This window comes from Opisthocomus hoazin, chromosome 26, assembly GCF_030867145.1.
Source record: "Opisthocomus hoazin isolate bOpiHoa1 chromosome 26, bOpiHoa1.hap1, whole genome shotgun sequence".
Lineage (NCBI taxonomy): Eukaryota > Metazoa > Chordata > Aves > Opisthocomiformes > Opisthocomidae > Opisthocomus > Opisthocomus hoazin.
Window position 1 is genome coordinate 7,396,792 of NC_134439.1, and position 18,442 is coordinate 7,415,233.

At 50.5% G+C, this 18,442-nt stretch overlaps 1 protein-coding gene across 1 annotated transcript in view; it reads right to left on the reverse strand.

Annotated features, from left to right (window-relative positions):
* LOC104330583 (M1-specific T cell receptor alpha chain-like) overlaps positions 1-11,261 on the reverse strand; it is a 215,742-nt gene extending 204,481 nt beyond the window's left edge. Inside the window, exons 1-2 of the mRNA XM_075443740.1 lie at positions 11,210-11,261; positions 10,465-10,748 (exon numbers count right to left, since the gene is read on the reverse strand). Coding sequence (XP_075299855.1) covers positions 10,465-10,748; positions 11,210-11,261 — 336 coding nt within the window. The remainder of the gene's footprint in view (positions 1-10,464; positions 10,749-11,209) is intronic.
* Between the last annotated feature and the right edge of the window lie 7,181 nt (positions 11,262-18,442).

Below are 18,442 nucleotides of genomic sequence, written 5' to 3' on the forward strand. Positions count from 1 at the left end.
ATTGCCTGCTCTTCTGCACAGCCACTTCTGGGCCATTTGGGAGACTGGAGGACTCTTCCCCAATGAGCTTGCACATCTTCCCCTGGGGTCCTCAGCTCACTAGGGACAAAAGTCTCCTCTGTTTCTCTCACTTCTGCCCTTTGTCTCCTCAGCCACCTGGAAACAACATCTCCCCTTCAGATCTCCCAAAACAGGAGACGAATCCTGCTGTGTGGCAGCCCAGGGCTTCTAGCTGTGTCTTGTTTCCGTGGAATAACCCACAGTGCAAGAAAGGAACCTGACTCCAGCAGGGCTGCTGGATGCCACAAGCCCAGAGGTGGTAAGGACAACTTATTCCATAGGTAAAAGGGGGAGGGGTCAGCAGGGAAGAGGATCAGGGGTTAGTAGGTCACCCTCTCACACCCAGGGAGCAGATGGGACACCCACTGGAGTGCTGCACTCTGAGTGGTGGGGATGGGGCAGCCATGCACCCCAGAGCTGACAAAGCATGTGAACGGGCAGGGGGGTTGGCAGGTAGAGACCCCTACTGCCAGCTCCTTTCCAGATTGACTTCAGAGTAATCCTATGCAGCAGTCACAGCAGAGATAACAAAGTGTTCATTTTGGTTGAGTCTAACGTGGCTTTTGCTCTAAACACCCTCCACAATCAGGTGAACAATGATACAAGTAGTGATAATTCTAATAATAATATTCTTATGGAAGTGCTGCACCTCCTCAAGTTGTAAAATGAGCTTTCTAGAGATGTGGAGGGTCCTGAGGCAGAGACAGTCTTTCCCAGGTGGAAAAGCAGGCTGGAGCTTACTCTCCGAGAGATTCCTGAGATGTATCTGCCTTCTTAGGCTTCACAGCAGACATAGGACTTGTACAGGAAGGTGAAGATTTTGGATTTCTACTGAGACATAGTGTTCAATATGCAATCATCCTTGCTGACCACAGGACCACATCACTGGGAGTCTCTCTTTTCTCAATGCTTGTGTCTCCTTTCTCACCATCCTTAATACTTTATCAGGCTGAGCTACACCTGGCTCCATCACAATGTCTGCTCTCACACCTCCCTCAGCACATCTCTAGGATGTAGTTCTCACACCTGATGAGTGACACTCAAAGCCCTGCAGACCCCAACTGTCCCTTTTAAACACTCCAGGTAGTATAAGAATTCTCCTCCTATCCACACAAAAATACCTCCTGAACCAGTGTATCTACCTGCCTGCCTGTAGTGGCCCATAGTGTCCAGAAGATGATCGTTCATGGTGAAGCTGGGGATCTGCATGACAGCTGTCTTGAGTAGGCACAGATCTATGCTGTGCTGTATATACCACTTGGCTCTTGGCAATGATGTCACAAGCATGTCCTTTTGTGTGAGCCAACACAGGCAGGACGCAGGAACAACCACAAAACCACAGACAAAATGCAAAGAGTGAATTCATTTTTGTTACCTCACAAACCAGGGGATGTCTGAAGCAGCACTTGGGCAAAGGCACACAAGCAAAGTGGTAGTGCAGGCACTGTGGATCTCTGTCCTTGCTAGAGAGAGTGAGTTACTGAAGCTGCTGCTGTCACCTGTGTATCAAGGATACACACAGGTGTAGCTTTCCACTGTGGTTTGATCTTTCCCAGGGCAGGAATCTCAAGCTTGTTTGATAAGGTGCCTCTGAGTCTATCACAGGCTTATGTTACCTAAACACAGCTGTCCTACTTGTCAAGCACACAAGACTACACAACGATTAGTACGGTGTATCTCTTTTTCTACACCTCAGCTGCAAGTCACTTGAGTGTGTTTACAATCCTTCTTGCCAGTCTTCCATTATTATCTCACACTTTGTCTTTATGTAGGAGCGAAACATCATGTTTTCATACAAATGTTAATTTGATCGACAGTAGAAATGTTGTCTATTTCTAACAAAATCCCATGGCGACTCCAAAGACGACAATGTCAGTGAATCTCAGCACAGGTAAGATTTGCAGCATGTTACAAACTGTGAATCAAGGTCCAGTTCATGATCCATAATAATGACTTGCCAGCATCTGAAGGGGCAGAAGATAACCTATGCTATCCCCCTTTTCCTCCTTGTATTATCTCCAATCAATTGTATTTTCAACAACACCTTCTGCAGCCAGAGTGTCATTCTTACTGGGATCCATCTACGTTAATGCTCCAACCTCACGGGTACAAACAAAATAAATTCCTAACTTCCAGTAAAATTTTCCCCTGTTCCACACTGTGCCCATTGCCTTTCTTTCTATCACTATGCTTAGGAAGATTTTCGCTCCTTTTGGCTTCCTCCAGTTTTTCTCCGAGTTTAGTTCCAGAGGTTCCATTCTCTCTTCATCCTCCAGTTAAGTGTCAGAAGATTAAAAAACTCTCCCTTTAGCTTCTCCTTTGAAGACTGAAGCAGGTAATTTCTTTCAGTCTCTCCTCATGTCTCATGTTACACAAACATAGAATTATTAAATTTGGAAGGGACCTCTGGAGGTGACCTGGTCTAACCCCTTACTCAAAAAGGCTTACCTAGAGCTGGTTGCCTAAACGGTGTCCAGATGGCTTTTGAGTGCCTCCAGGAAAGGAGACTCTAGAACCTCTTTGGGCATCCTGTGCCAGTCCTCACTCACCCTCACAGTAAAACATTGTTTATGATAAAAGAGACTCCTTTGTTTCACTTTGTGCCAGATGCCTCTTGTTCTGTCACTGGACACCATAGAACCCTCTCTGCCTTCTTCATAGACTCCCTTCTGTCACGTTAATTTGGCAGAAAATAAACATCCTTGTGTTCTAACTCTCCTCACTGGAGTGAGAGGCTAGGTGCAGCTAGGTTTAAATTCTGAGTGATATCCAATTTGCCACTACCAGTCCAGTCGCGTTTAATATGTATATTAAACTACCACGATTCTGGACACACTAATAGCAGTCTGCACCTTCAGTCCAGTCGTGCTCATGAACTAGCACGGCCACGTTTGGTCGCGTTCAGTGAGAAACTGTGACCACTGGCTACTTAAACAGTGCAGTTTTATTTGTGCAACAGGCATATATGTTTTTTGAATTGCCGGTGATAGTGACTGTCTGCAAGAAAGCACGTGCAAATATAAAATGTGTGAAAAGGTTATAAATAATACAGCCTGGCTATAAATATTAGGGAGTAACTATTACCAAGAAAAGCGCTTAGTTTGAGTCTCACCCAAGGTGTCCCAAGCGAGGGAGCAGCAAGGCTCAGCCCGTCGGCCAATCCCGGTTGTCAGAGGCAGTCTGAGGTGGAGTTCCCTTGACTTGCTCACAGTGTTATCTTCTTCTCCTCTGAAAATCCATGGTGTTATCTTCTTCTCCTCTGAAAATCCATGGTGTTATCTTCTTCTCCGAAAATCCCCCATTTCCCTGGCTATTTTTATATCCTTTCTACCTTTAAGGTGGAGTTTGAGTGACTGTAGTCATACATACCTTTTATCACGATTGGTGCAAAATTCTCTCGCTTCACGTTTAAAGGCATAGTTTACGAAAAATTGAGAGCGCAGACTCAAAGAGGGGTGGTCGCACCTCGGAGGCGGGTAGCCTTTGGGGTGGAGGTGTGTTTTGGTATTAAAATGATATTAAAATGAACAAAGTTCACGAGAGGATAGCACTTTGGCAAGCTTTCGAACACCTGTTGGCTCAGGGGGCCAGATGAGCTGCTTATCAGTTCTAGAGAACCATTTATTCCTACTTTATCATCACGGAGCAGGGCCACGGAATCTCCACTCTGCTCCATCCTCTACGGTACATTGCAGGGAGCTGCTGTGTTAGTGGATTCCTCGCATGCCTGCTGCAGCTGTGTCCCATCCTCAGAGCTCCTTTTGATTTCATGCTTTTTCTCAATGGGTGAACACTGCTATGTTTTTCATATAAACCTTAATTTTCAGATGTAAACCCTTAATTTTACTAATAATTCCATACCTTCAGATAATTGTACACATTGATGAGATCTCCTCAGTCTATCACTGTATTGGGGATGTTGCAGTCTCTTCATCACCTAAGTGGCCTCTCATTTGACTGTCTCCAGCATGCCTGTGACTTACAATTCCCCAGTGAAAACAGCCCCCCTCAAACCATAAGCACACTCATATTCATGTATCCCTCAAATATCATCACAGGCCCTCAGTCCATAGAATAGCCCTACCTGGAGCCTGGGCCCTGTTACCCAGCACCTGGGTTCTCCTCTGTGGCAAGGCCAGCCTGATTTCACTAGCAAGCAGATGCATGAAATCACCCATGCCTCTTAAAATCACCCCCACACTCCTGGATCCCTCAAACATTACCACAGGCTGGTAATATCAGCCTACTTAGTGTCCATGAGTGGGTGCTGCACTCCCTTACCCACCTCTGTCTCAGAATTAAGATCCAAGTTTTCCTCCCACTCACTGGTTAGGTCAGCTCGAAATATGCTACCAAATTCCACATATACACCCATGCACATTGGGTTCAATACACTAAAGAAAACTTGAAACACACTGAGATCCCTCCAGTCACTGGTTTTTAGACTTGCCTCACATATGTGTGCAATGTGGTCTCTCGAGATGTTGACAGCAAGAAGCATGACCCCTGTGACGTGTTCTTCCCTCTCCAGTTGCTGGTGCTCAGAGCTTGCTTGCACCCCAGTCCCTCCAGCTGCTGGCACAGAGACTGACAGGCCCTGAGACCAAAGGCCTCTTCTCCAGTTACTGGCACTTAGACCTTGCAGCACACCCCCGTGGTCCATCTGGTTGCTGACACCCAGGCCTACAATACCATTGTTTTTTTGTCCCATTACTGGCACCCAGATGTCTCTCTCACACCAGTTTCTGTGTTTACTGGCACTCAGACATGGGAAAGGGAGCGAAGATAGACAGAAGGATGGTTAAGGAAGGACTTGATAAGCAGGCGGGGGGGGGGGGGACACGACTGTGGTGATCAAGCACGAGGATCATCCCAACAAGTGCACTGAGCAGTCCCTGCTCAGGTGCAGGTTCCACCTTTTACCCTTCCCTCTCTGCATGGCTTGCCCTTGCTCCTTCACAGTCCTCCCTTCCTCCCCCTCGCCCCACCTTTGGCGCTTCCCCTAAGCATTACTTAGTAAGTGTAACCTAGTCCCGCAGATCCCTGCTCAGACACCCATAGTCCTCATGTTGGTATTGTCACTTCTTGTCACTTAGAAAGCTCAGCCTGACCCACTTCAAAGCCACACCTGCAGTTTCCTAATGGCCCATCAATTAGCGGCTGAAGAGCTCCAGCTTCCCTCCTTGTCTCCCTTATCACTGTATTGGGTTTGCATAGCAAGGTGTTGGTAGCAGGGGGGCTACAGGGGTGGTTTCTGTGAGAACCTGTTAGAAGCTTCCACTCTGTCCCATAGAGCAAATGCCAGACAGCTCCAAGACAGACCTGTTGCAGGCCAAAGCCGAGCCCATCAGAGAAAGTGGTAATGCCTAGTGCCTCTGTGATAACTTATGTAAGAATGGAAAGAAACCCCAAAAACCTGAAGTGATCTAGAGGAGAGAGAATGTGTGAGAGAAACAACTCTGCAGACACCAAGCTCAGTGAAGAAGGTGGGGGAGAAGGCGCTCCAGGCACCAGAGCAGAGGTTCCCCTGCAACCTGTGGACAACACAAACCTGAGGCAGTCCCCCTGCAGCCCATGGGGTCCACAGTGGAGCAGACCCATGGAGGACCCCACTCAAAAGCAGGTGAATGCCCAAAGGAGGCTGTGACTCCATGGAAAGCTTATGCTAGAGCAGGCTCCTGGCAGGACCTGTGGACCTGTGGAGAGAGGAGCCCACACTGAGGCAGGTTTATTGGCTGGACTTCTGACCCCATGGGGGACCCATGCTGGACCAGTCTGTTCCTGAAGGACTGCACCCCATGGAAAGGTCCCACACTGGAAGAGTCCGTGAAGAAATGCAGCCCGTGGGAAGGACTCAAGATGGAGCAGTTTGTGGAGAACTCTCTCCCGTGGGTGGGACCCCATGCTGGAGCAGGGGAAAAGTGTGAGGAGTCCTCCCCCTAAAGAGGAAGTAGCAGCAGAGACAACTTGTGATCAGACAACTGACCACAATCCCCCTTCATTCCCTGTCCCCCTGTGCCTCTTGGGGGGAGGAGGCAGAGAATTTGAGAGTGAAGTCCAGCCCGGGAAGAAGGGAGGAGTAGAGGAAAGGTGTTTCAAGATTTAGGGTTTTTTTTCTCATTGCCATACGCTGGTTTGATTGGCATTAAATTAAACTGATTTCTCCAAATCAAGTCTGTTTTGCCTGTGAAGGTAAATGGTGAGTCATCTCTCCCTGTCATTATCTTGACCCAGGAGCCTTTCCCTGTATTTTTTCCTCCCTTGTCCACTTCAGGAAGGGAAGTGGTAGAGCAGCTTTGACGGGGCAGCTGACATCCAGCCAGGCAAACCATGACAATCACTTCCTTAGAGCTTGGTGTCATTGTGTGCTTTGTTTATCACATTCCCTTTTACTTGTTCTTCCCTTTGAAAGGAAAAGGGGACTTGATCTGAAAGCCTTAGTAAACCAGCAGTTCTCAACTTGTGCATGCCCTTAAGGTGGCCTTCAATGAACTTTCTCAGGTGTGCAGCTTCCTCAAGATACTGAAAGGCTCCTGTTGCCAGAGAAAACTAGGTCTCTTGAGTCAACGCTGTAGAGAAAATCTCATGTTGAGCTCAGTCTCTGAAGTGCCTTCCTGTAACCTCTACAGCATCACTAAGTCATGTCATTCATTTTTCAGAACACCAGAGATGTTACAAAGGTGAAGGAAAAGGGAAAGTTTGGCCAAATAAGCAATCAGTTTCAAGAGTAACATGGGTGTAAAAATACACTCAGGTCACATGAAACGTCATTCTGTTATGAGTAAGTTTGTGTCCCTGTCTTCCAACGTCTTTATTGTTTGTTGTCCCAGATGTTCTGCATTTCTTGCAAGGTCCTGAGTCCACCCTCACAGATGTTTGTGTACAGCTGAGCATGAGGACAGACCTGAATTTCACATCCAGGTGCGATCCCAATTTTATCTTTCTTACCCCATCCAGGTGTAAATGGGGCTTCTCCTATACCTCATGTACCTCATAGAGACATTTTTCTCCAGGGGCAAGAGACTCCGCTTTCTTTGTCACTTCAGAACGCCTCACTGCCAACAGTCACTATCCTGACCTACTAAGGTGACATCATTCCATTATTTAGACCATGTTGACTTACAACCATGGCTGCTTTTGTCCGCTACCCCACATTTCCTTTCCAGGGCCAGGTCTTTGCTTTCCAAAATAGACTTAGTATAACAAGAGACATTGGCATAGACGGACAAACTAGATCCCAGAATTGCTGCCACCACTAGCATCTTTTTCTTGGGCTTAGAACCCACTGGGACTCATGTACACAGGGAATCCCCCCCAGACAAGCACCTGTGTGTCCCCAGAGCTGGAGGAGAGACCTTAAAAGTAAGGGGACAGCTCAAATGCTTGAACATGGAATGTCGTCCAGTGTCTAGCTGATGGGTCTTGCTCTCATGTTGAGGATTTCACTGATGCCCAGATGCAGGGCTAGGATGACACTGTCTTTGTCTGGGCTTCTTTGGCTAGGAGGTAAAGCCACGTCTCCTATCAAGACCCCCCTTCTCCAACAGTGATCATTGGTGGATCCTGAGGGAAGAGTTAGAGACAGACAAGCAGCTGGGATACTTCTGAATACTCACTGCTGTGTCCTGTTCAGTTTTAGTGGCTCAAGCTTGTTCCGGAGTCTGCTATAGCAATGAACTCTCTTGGCAAGGAAGGCCAAGAGCATCCTGGGCTGCAATAGGAAGAGTACTGCCAGCAGGACAAGACACCTGATCCTTCCTCTCTACTCATCGCTGATGAGGACATCTCTGGAATGCTGGATACACTTCTGGGCTTCCCAGTGCAAGAAAGGTATTGGAGTGAGCTCAGCAAAATCTTGCAGGGACTGGAGCATCTTTCCTATGAGGAAAGGCTGAGGGGGCTGGCAGTTTCAGCCTGGTGAAGAGAAGGCTCATGGGCAATCTTGGCTATGTGTATGGTGGGAGGGAATGAAGAAGAGACTCTTCTGAGTCAGGCATGCTTGGGACCTCACACCTCTGCCATGAGGAGGCTCTGTAGAGAGACCAACTAAAGTTGTTAAAGTGCTCAGCCCAAGAAAAGGCACTAATCTGTGACACTGTGTTCCAGGTTTGCAAGGGCCAAGGGGAGCTTGTTCAGCACTGGGAGATTCTGCTTTGGGCAGTCAGGCCATAGTTGGGCTTCTCAGAGCCCTCCAAGTCAGAACGTGCTTGAGCATCCCCTCAGGCATACGTACCCAGGTTTAGAAGCTCTGCCTCTCAGCTCCAGGTATCATTGCCAAAGGGGCCTGAGGCACCTGAAGGTTCATATTGGAAGCTGCAGGAAGAGATCTCTGCAGGCTGTTTTGCTGCTTTTTGCTTCTGGAGATCACAACCATCCCCCAGCAAGGGAGGAATGTCAACGCTGAACTTCTCCTTCCATCCAGAGCCCAGACAGAGACAGGAGCCTGCACCCATCTCTCTCAGCATTGGAGACAGGTCCTTTTGCAGCCCCTGATGCGCTCCCTGTCTCTTCGTAGTGTCTGAAAAGAGGTAGAACCAGCAAGAGCCAAAGGCACCTGGAAGCAGGATTCTGACTCCCTCTCCTCACAGGGGATTTCTCTCCCTTGTCAAATGTCTCTGGAAATAGCACCTGCCATAAAAACCCCTCCCAGAGTTTGACACACCACTTCTCTCCAGCAAGAGGACACACAACCCTCTTCTTTACAAACATCTACTCACATAATTTCAGATATCACAACTGACTTTTTGTCTGGCGATGACAACATCCAGAAGGGTGAGAAGAGAGGATCATCTTGTAAACTCAGAGGTGTTTCTGTCTACAGTGGAATCAGAACACATTATGGAACACAGCGGAAAAAGTATTTTAGGGTGGTGAAAATCATGAGAGCTTAGGAGAAGCAGCAGAGACAGGGAAAGGGAAGGTCCAAGGCAGTTTGGTCTGGAGCAAGCATGGGAAGACAGGTGGAGGTAGGCACAAGAGGGGGCGATGCCATGTGAACATGGGGCTGATCTATGTGTTTGCCTGGCCATGCCTGTTGCTCTGCCTTGTTTGTTCACTGCCAGTACTTCACTGGAAACATAGTTATGAAGTCCAGCTGGGACAGGTAGCAGGGCTGATCCTTCACTCTGTGCCTCTGAAGCCTCTGACCATGGACTTTGAACAGCAGTATCAGCTACTCCAGCCACACAGGGCTCCCTGGGGATTTGACTGGAGCCCACAGTCTGTTCCCAGAGGCCTCCTTCCAGGTCTCGCTAACATCAGACGTCCAGCCCCTTCGGGCAGCTTAGCAAATCTCTCATTGTCTCACTCATCAACTAGGAATCTGGCATCCCCTGAGGCTGTGGTCAGTGTGTCCAGCCCCAGTTTTTACCCTGTCTGCTGGGCCTCAAAACCAAAAGTTCTGAATCCTGTGAAACAAGCTCATGGTCTCAACACTAAGCCACTGTGGGCAGTGCTTGAAGGTGCCTGTGAACCCAGCACCCTCTTCCTCTTCTCCTGTCACTGTGGAACTTGAACTCATGTCTCCCTGGGATGGCTTTGTAATGCTAGCAGGAACACTTTGAAAGCTCCATGTAGCTGGATGACTCAGATTTAACTATATCCTAACTTTTACAAAGTAACAAAATGTGAAACCCCTTTTGGTTGTTCTAAGGAAAGTTTTGCATTAGAAATTTGGCGCTCGAGTCCCCTGTGTTTCGAGAGCAGAGGAAAGCACCTGCTCCAGGTTCCCTTGGCTATCCCAGTAGGGTAAGCCAAAAGCTTGAGAAGAGGCCCCGTATGCTCCATGTCAGCAGGGACCAGTCCCTGTGGAAGGACTGAGGGCTGTCCGGCTGCCCGTGGGCAGAGGGATCTCTGCTTGGGCAGAGTGGAAAGGCGCTGCTCCTCGCCGGGAGCCAGTGGGCCTGGCGGCTGCAATTGCTCCTTCCCAGGCACCGCTGGACACTGCCACGGCTCCCGTTGCGATATGTGCCCCGCCAGTGCCACTGTTGCAGCAGATCTCTGTCTGTGCCCAGATGGGAATGCGTGGATGAGCAGGGCTGAAGGGCAGGAGAAGGTTTTTACCCAGTGGGTGACTCCCAACCCACTTTGGGTGGATCTCCCAGGGCTGTGTGGCGCAGGGGCTGAAGGGCATTGACGAGTCTGGTACCCTACAGTCAGAGTCAGCCATCTCCAGAGCCACAGGCACTGGCCCCTTGCAGAAAGAGGATCTTGCCCTTCAGATCCCGGGGTGCCGGTCGGTCGGGGGAGCCGCCCCGAGGTCCGGGGCCAGGCAGCACCTACAGGCGGAGCGGCAGCGCCCCCTGGCGGGCCCGGCCGGGGCTGCCCCCCGACACACACGCCCGGCCCCGCCCGCGCCGGTTCGTGCCCGGCCGCAGCCCCGGCTCCTCTCCCCGTGTCTCCCACGGCGCAGTAATACACCGCCGCGTCCCCGCGCCGGGGCCGGGCGAGCCACAGGGCGCTGGACCGGCGGTCTGCCGCCACCGACAGCCGCCCCGGAGGGGTCTGCACATCCTTGGACCCTTTCAGGGTGCTCACGAGGAATGCGGGGCCTCGGCCCGGGAGCTGACGGTACCAGAGGATGTATTGGGCAGGCTGGATGTTGGGGTGTGAGCAGTTGATGCTGATGCCGGTGCCCTCGGTGGTCTCTGCCGATGGCTCCTGCTGCACCTGGGCTCTGGCCACAGTCACTGCAGACAAGAAAAGAAGAATCACTTTGCTCCAGCAGAAAATATCATCCAGCAGTAGAGGGGAGAAGAAGAGAGTTCAGCGATGATGGGGATATGTTCTGAGAGCAAAGTACAGAGAAATGATATCTCTGGGAGTGGTTTGTTGGGGACAGGAATATTATGAGTTATGAGTTATGTTTGGAAGTACGGTCAGAGTGAAGAGGAAAAGGGAATGAGGAAAAGAGATTGGCTTAGGAGAATGGATGAATGGATGGACGGACAGATGGATAAAGAAATGGGGTAACAGAATAAGCCAGGCAAAATGGAAGGGAATGAGCTCATGGACGGCAGAAGGAATGACGGCACAGGGAAGGACAGAGCGTGAATATGAACCGAGAAGGAGCAGGAGGGCCAGAGGTGAGCTCCGGGCACAACACCGGCTCCAGCCCTTCTCCCCGTCCACCGCCGCCAGCCCCGCGCACCCAGCAGCACCGCGGCCAGCCCCGCCAGCCCCGCGCCCCGGCACCGCCGCATCCCGCCGCTCCGCCGCCCGCGCCTCGCTGCCCCCCGCCAGCCCCGGCTCTCTGCTCCGCCCGCGCCGCCTCCTCTCCGCCGCCTCCTCCCCTCGCCGCCGCCGCCAGCTCCGCCCCGGGGCTCAGCCCGGCGCCGGCGCCGCTCGGGCTCTCGCCCGGCCTCGCAGCGCTCGCTGGCTCTGCCCGGCCACGACTTGGTCTCCTGGGAAATGGACTCTCGCCGTCCGCCAGCGAGAATCAGCCTGCACAGAGCCAGCTGCAGTTGGGACAGCGGCAGGGCCTTGACCCAGGAGCTGGACCGGCTTCCCCGAGCTGTGCCTGAGCTCAGCGGCTGGAAGCAGCAGCCACTGATTCCCTGCGGATGGCAGTGAGGAGCCCGAGAGCCTCCCTTCAGGTGCCTCTCTGCAGTCTGAGTGCAATGCCTGAAAGTTGTGTTGTGGTAAAGGGGGTGTGAGGATAAGTGGGCCCATGGGTATGCACAGGTCAGGTAGGACAGGGGCAAGGTGGGAATTTCACAGTCAGAATGTAGGTGAGAAGTGACCTATAGAGGTGATCTAGATCAATGCCCCACTTGGAACAGATCCCACTAGACCAGGTTGCTCAAAGTCGCATTCAGTCGAGCCCCGAGTACCTCTCAGGAGGGAAATTGCAAAACATCCCTGGGAAACTCGTTCCAGTTTTCACTATATTTCTCAATGTCCCAGCTGCTGTCCATTGCCTCTGTTGCTGTTGCTGAGCACTTCCAGTGTCTTGGTCCATCTTCTCTGTCTGCTCTGAACTAGCAGTTGTAGAAAGCAAGAAGGTCTCCACTGAGCCACCTCTTCTCCAAGATGGGCAGACCCACTTCTCTCACAGCCTCTCCTCACATCTCATTTTTGTCAGCCACCTAACCACCTTGGTGGCCTTTGTTGGACTTGCTTCTCTATGTCGATATCCTTCTTTTATCTTGAAGACCCAGCTTGGATGCAGTACTCCAGATGTGATCTTATATGGGCCAGAGTGGCAGGGTCACTTTCCTGCACCTGCTGCCAACACTTTGACTAAGACAGCTCAAGATGCTGTGTGTCCTGTTTGCTGCAAAGGCACACTGCTGTCTCCTGTTCACCTGGGTGTCTACTAAAAGCACTCATATTTTTCTGCAGATCTGTCTCCCAGGCAGCAAGTCCCCAACCTGAATGACTGCATGGACTGGTTTCTCCATGCAAAACCTTGCTCTTACTCTCTTTGACCTTCATGAGATACCAGTCAGCACATTTCTCTATAGTCACAACTCTGAGCTTGCTCACCCAGCCAATTTTCCACCCACCTTATCATCCTCTTAATGAATCTATTAATCTCCAGTTTGGTCATAAAGGAAGAATGGGAGAGGGTGTCAAAAGTCCTACTAAAATCTAGCTACAGACATCCCCTCCCCTCTTCTGGTGCACAGTGCCCATTGCCTCCTGAAAAATCAGTGAGGTTGGACTATAGCTACATTAGAGCCACAACTCAAAGCAGCTTCATGGCGAGGGAAATCAGCCCTGCCGGAGTTCTCCTAGCAGAGCTCCCTGACAATGATGTCAGCAAAATTCAGTAAAGGGAGAGCAGGAACATCTCATCCGCACTGTCTCCAAGTTGGACCTGAGCCCAGGCAGGCAGACATTCAGCAGAGGAGATGGGCTCAGGAATTTACACACCATGCAGAGCCCTGGTCGGAATCAGGGTCAGTTCTGGACACGCCTGTGTGACAGCAGCAGGCTTTCGAGGATGCAGTCTTGAATCCAATGTCTCTTCCCTCCCAGGGGCAGTTGCTGAGCACTCAAACTGAGATTCCAGTGTGGAGAATGAAGGTCCTGGGGACTGAATATCAAAGCAGCCATCACTTCTTTGACTTTCCCTGTGCAAGCAATACGGTTTCTCCTTCCACTCACAGCACAGCAATGTCAGGCTCCATGTTCCTTTCATTCAGCACTTGTTTGGTGCAAAGTCTCAGCCCCTGCCTGACACAGTGTCAGGCTGATGGGCTGTACAAGTCCATTTGGCATGAGTGTGGATGCAGGGGGGCCTTGTCCCCTACCAGACTCCACCAGCACTGCATTGGAAGCAGATCCACTAGGGGATGACCAGCACATGGTCAGCAGGGTTTCTCAGCCTTTCTCCTTGACCATAAAGCAAACCCCATTCTTCTGAACTCTTCAGTGCAGGTAAAAGCAGCCACGACCTGGCCTGGAAAGGCAGGGAAGGGGGACTGCCAGCCGTCCTGAGACACTCCAAATATTGTTAATATTGACCTAACTAAGGATCCAAACTGGAGTGAACCTGTTTTTGTTGGGGCCTGAATTCAGCAGCAGCGAAGTGTGAGTTTTGGAAGGGCAAGAGAAGGAGGGCTCAGGAGAAAGAGACTGCATTTCAGTGCCTCTTCCCTGGACGGATCTCCTGCATAGTGGTGCCACCACCACTCAGCTGCCCTCAGGCTCCTTCTGAACCTGGGAACATGCTGCTCTGTTGTGCTCTTGGAGAGAGCAGTGGAGAGTGTCCACAGCACATTTCCTCATGATGAGGGACACACAAGCACACACACACACACAGGCTCATTCACATCGACATGGGATCATGCACAAATTTTTGCTCCCATGTCCATCCATACAAACATGGCTACTTACAAGAGCACACAAGACAGGAGCACATATAGGAGGAGAAAGAACTGTGGACTCTGCTGAGGACAGCTGGGGCCAACTGCAGCATGGCTAAAGCATTCCAGGGAAGGACAAGACCACAGGCAGTCACATGGCATTGTTTGTGTACTCACAGAGAACACAGAGCTGGGATGAGACAAAACAGGGCAGTTATTTTTCCTGAGGGCAGTGTTAGGCAGGATGGGAAAAAAATGTAGCAGCATGTGGTGGTGTAGCCGTCCCTCATGCCTGGCAATTCCAGAACAAGTCAACATTGTATTCTTGCTTGCACTTCAAGAATAGCTAGCTGCTGTGCATTGAATCGGGATGACTTGGCACTTAGCTTGTCTTTGTACAAGAGCAGTGAGTTGGGCTGATGAGGTGCTCCTTGACCACACCTGGAACTCCTGATGCCTGGAATCACACCTGCCTGGTGAATGTCAGAACTGTACATTCTGGGTAGCACTGGAATTGTATAGTTGCTGTCTGAAGATCAGGATTGCATTATGTGGATTGTGACCAGGGTGGAAAAATACTGATGCCTAAAGTCAATCATCTTGAGACCCTATAAACTGTGGTACCAAAGAAGGCCCTTTGAACTTTTCTGGTCTACAGCAGGCTGCACCCAGTAACTCCCTCAGAGTGGGACACCTCTCAGAGTAACTTGCGAACTATCTGCGCCAATCTCCTTGAGACTCAACCTTCGCCCATTGAGACATCATTTCATTTGAAGCATTTCACAGAACTAGAGGGGATTTTTCATGGTTGTGTGTGTGCGTGAACCCATTCAAAGCATCAAAACCTATTACTGTGGTTGTATAGTTAATTCTTTCTAATCACTCTGTAAATGCTAAGTTAATCAGTGATTGATAGCTGCTAAATTCCTGTGATTCTCTTTCTCTCTTTAAACTGTGAACACACCCTGAATTGCCACTGAGTATATTCCTTAGACATAAACCATTGTGGTCTAAGGCCAGTTCTGGATCCAGCTGCACCTAGGCTCATCTCTGAGGAGTTCACAAAGCAAGGGGGTCCAGCCCCAACCTGGTGATTGAACAGGAGGGTCTCCCTACCCTCTTACATTTTTCTTCCACTCTGTACATATAATTTTCTACTCAAAACACTTTTTGATTTAGTATTCCATTAATTGAAGAAGTAATAGTGTGAACCTTGCCAACGAACCTTGTAAGATCACATTTTCAAAATTTTCAATAAAATCTTTTCTTGCAAACTTTTGAGCAATCATTTAAGCGACCTAACCACTCATTGGTGACACAGCACAACCCACACCACTGGGCGGTGTGCTGTGTCACCTTGGCAACAACAAGTGACTGTCAGGGCGAGCTGAGAAGGGAAGGAAATGGAGGAATGTGGCAAATTCTCATGCACGGGAGCCTTTGGACATCCAGCTGAGTATGGCTGGAGCTTCTGCCTTAGAATTACACCTCCTGAAACAGCCCCATAAGAGTGACCCAGGCTGACATCATTTGCCAACTCTAGACCTGTCCATCACTTGAGCTGAGTCTTCTGCAAGCGCTGTTGCATTCCTGCCCTAGAAATCCTGGGGCCTTTCATCCCAGTGCTCAGAACAAGCCTTCTTTGGGGAATGGGCATGGCACAAACCTGGAAATGACAAGGCAGCAGTGTTGGAAACCAAGGCACAGCCCATATCATTAGCTGTGATGCTTTGCATTCAAGATGAGCTTGTCAGAAAGTTGTTACCTCTGCAAAGGGTGTCTCTGGCAGCCTGAGGCAGTAAAGCTCCATGACGAAAGCCACCCCAAGTCCCGGCTCTCTCATCCATTTCTTTTGGCTCCTTCTCCTTGGGACAAAAGTGAGTCTGAAGCCCCTTCTCCTCCTCTTCCAAAGTGAGATCTTGATGGACATGTTGTCTCCTCTTGGCTCTGTCCTGTCCTGGGGTTTGGGCCTTCTTGCTATGGGAAACAGAAGCTGGGAGAAGGTCTGCTTAGAGAGAGACTGGGATGTGGCAGACAGGTCTTTTGGTTTATGCACTAGGAGAGAACTTCTCTGCTCTTTGTAGGAGCTGGCAGGATGAGGCAATGTGCCTCCTGCCTGAGGCTCCAGCTCTCCACTCAGCAGTGTCCTTGGCTCCTTTGACATGGTGTAACCATGCTGTTCCTCACCCATCCTTGTGCTCTGCTTCTTCCCTGCCCAGGTGCATCTCCAGCCCAGAGATATGTCCTGATACAACCAGTCCCTGCCATGCAGGGGAGTTCCCTGCTCATGGCAGAGGGGGTGGAACTAGATGATCTTCAAGGTCCCTTCCAACCCTTACCATTCTATGATTCTGTGCAGGCCCTGCAGGCCAACCCCCACTGGACAACAGCTGCCATGAGCCCTGTGTCAGGCAGTGCCAGAACTCCACTGCAATCATCCAGCCCTCCCCCATGGTGGTGACCCTGCGCAGCCCCATCCTCAGATCCTACCCACAGAACACTGTTGTGAGCTCCTCCACCTCTGCTGCTGTTGGCAGCATCCTCAGCTGTGATGGAGTGCCCATCAACTCTGGGCGTTTTGACCTCTCTGGCATTTCCAGCTGCTACAGTGTCAGGAGGTGCCTCTCCTGCTAAAGCTATGGGGCATAGCCCTTGGGAAGGCTCCCCAGGAAGTACAGGCATACTGCTGGATAAAGAATGACTCTTGAGTCCATTGCTTTCACAGGAATTCACCATCCTCAGATCCTCCTACAAATGCCAGCAGGAAAGGGCCAGCCTGGGTTTAGCTGAAAACATGGCCCATGTCTCTCCACTCATTCTTCCACTTATCTCTTTCTTTTTGTTGTCTTTTTTTTTCTCTTCTGATTTTCTGGGCTGCAAGGCTCTCCAAAGCTAGCCTTCACTCTGAGGGAAAGCCAGACAGAAGCCTGGCATGAACTTCCCCATGGGGAAGGGGCTCAGACTCTCATTTGCTCTTGGTGATCCCTGCATGGAGGAACTATGCTTGGAGTGGCCTCGATTCCCTCTTTAGACTCAATAAAGACGTCTGCATTGCCGCCTGGTCCTCCCAGTGGTTCATTGTTCCTTGTATGCCCTCCCAAGCTGCTCGGTGAAAATGGCTTTGCTTTTGCCAGGGGATAGAATGGGCCATAAAGAGACCCTTCACAAATTCAAGAAAAAAGGGAAGTTGGGACACGGTGCAGATGGTCCTCTTTGGGGCATTGTCCTGTGGCAGTATGCAAAACAAACCTGTGTACCCCAGAACCAGTGGCAATCTGCCCTTGCTAATGCAGTGTCAGTGTTTCTGACCCCCACAGGTCCTGCGAACAAGGAGCACAGCCTCTACTTTCCTCAAGTGAGACGCTAGGACTCTGTAGGAGGCCATGGAGGCAGGCCACCCTGCAGGCTCATGGAAATGGGGTGCCTCTTGCTCTGGTCACTGCTGTGCTAGGGAAGGAGAAGAGGACAGAAGATGTCCCCACAGGATGTCAGGAGTATGGACGGGTGGAATAACTTCAGGGTGGCCCGAGGCCTCACCTCCTCCTTATCCTCCCCTTCGTTGATTGATCTAGGGCCACAACCAGCAAACATGGGCAAGGGCAGCAGGGATAAGTCCCCCATGCCACCCTGCTACCACTTCTACAGCACTTGGCAGAGCCCAGGTTTTGGCAGGCCTGCAGGGAAGACAACATTAAGTCAGTAATGGGTTTAGCCACAGTGGGCCACACACTGGATTCCCTGGGAAACCAACACCTCGTGGGCCAGGGAAGTCCAAGGAGTGTAACCAATGCCCACAGTCCCATCACCGCTCCTTGTTGCCTTGCCACCCCTGATACATGGATGGAGAACCTTTGATTTGGCCTAGGGCCTCTAAGGCTCTGCCATGTTAGGACCAGTTCTGCTCCAGAAAAGCTCTTTGCAAGAGCTCATAACCTCAGTCCTCTTGAGATGTGGAGGTGACAATGGGACAAACTCAGCAGTATCTGTGAGGTGTCTGTGGCAGAAAACTTTTGTTCACAAGGATGCATCTTGTTTTCACTGACATTCTTGGGCATTGGTTCGAAATAGAATATTTCAGTTGGAAGGGACCTACAGTGACCATCTAGTCCAACTGCCTGACCACTGAAGGGCTCACCAAAAGTTAAAGCATGTTGTTAAGGGCATTGTCCAGATGCCTCTTAAACACTGACAGGCATGGGGCATCAGCCACCTCCCTAGGAAACCTGTTCCAGTGTTTTATTGCCCTCTCCTTACAGCAGTGCTTCCTAATGTTGTATGAACATCCCCTGACGCAGCTTTGAACTATTCCCATGCTTCCTGTCACTGGATACTAGGGAGGAGAGATCATTACCTCACTCTCAACCTCCCTCTCCAAATTAATCAAAAGCACATCAGAGGCTTCAGCCAGGAAGACCCTGGACAGAAAGTAACCATAGAAACATAGAACCATTAAAAGCTTTAGCTTGGGAGGAACCTTAGAGATCATCTGCTTTCTAGCCTCCTGCCATGGGCAGGGACAGCTTCGACTAGGCCAGGTTGCTCAAAGCCCCGTCCAACCTGGCCCTGAACAC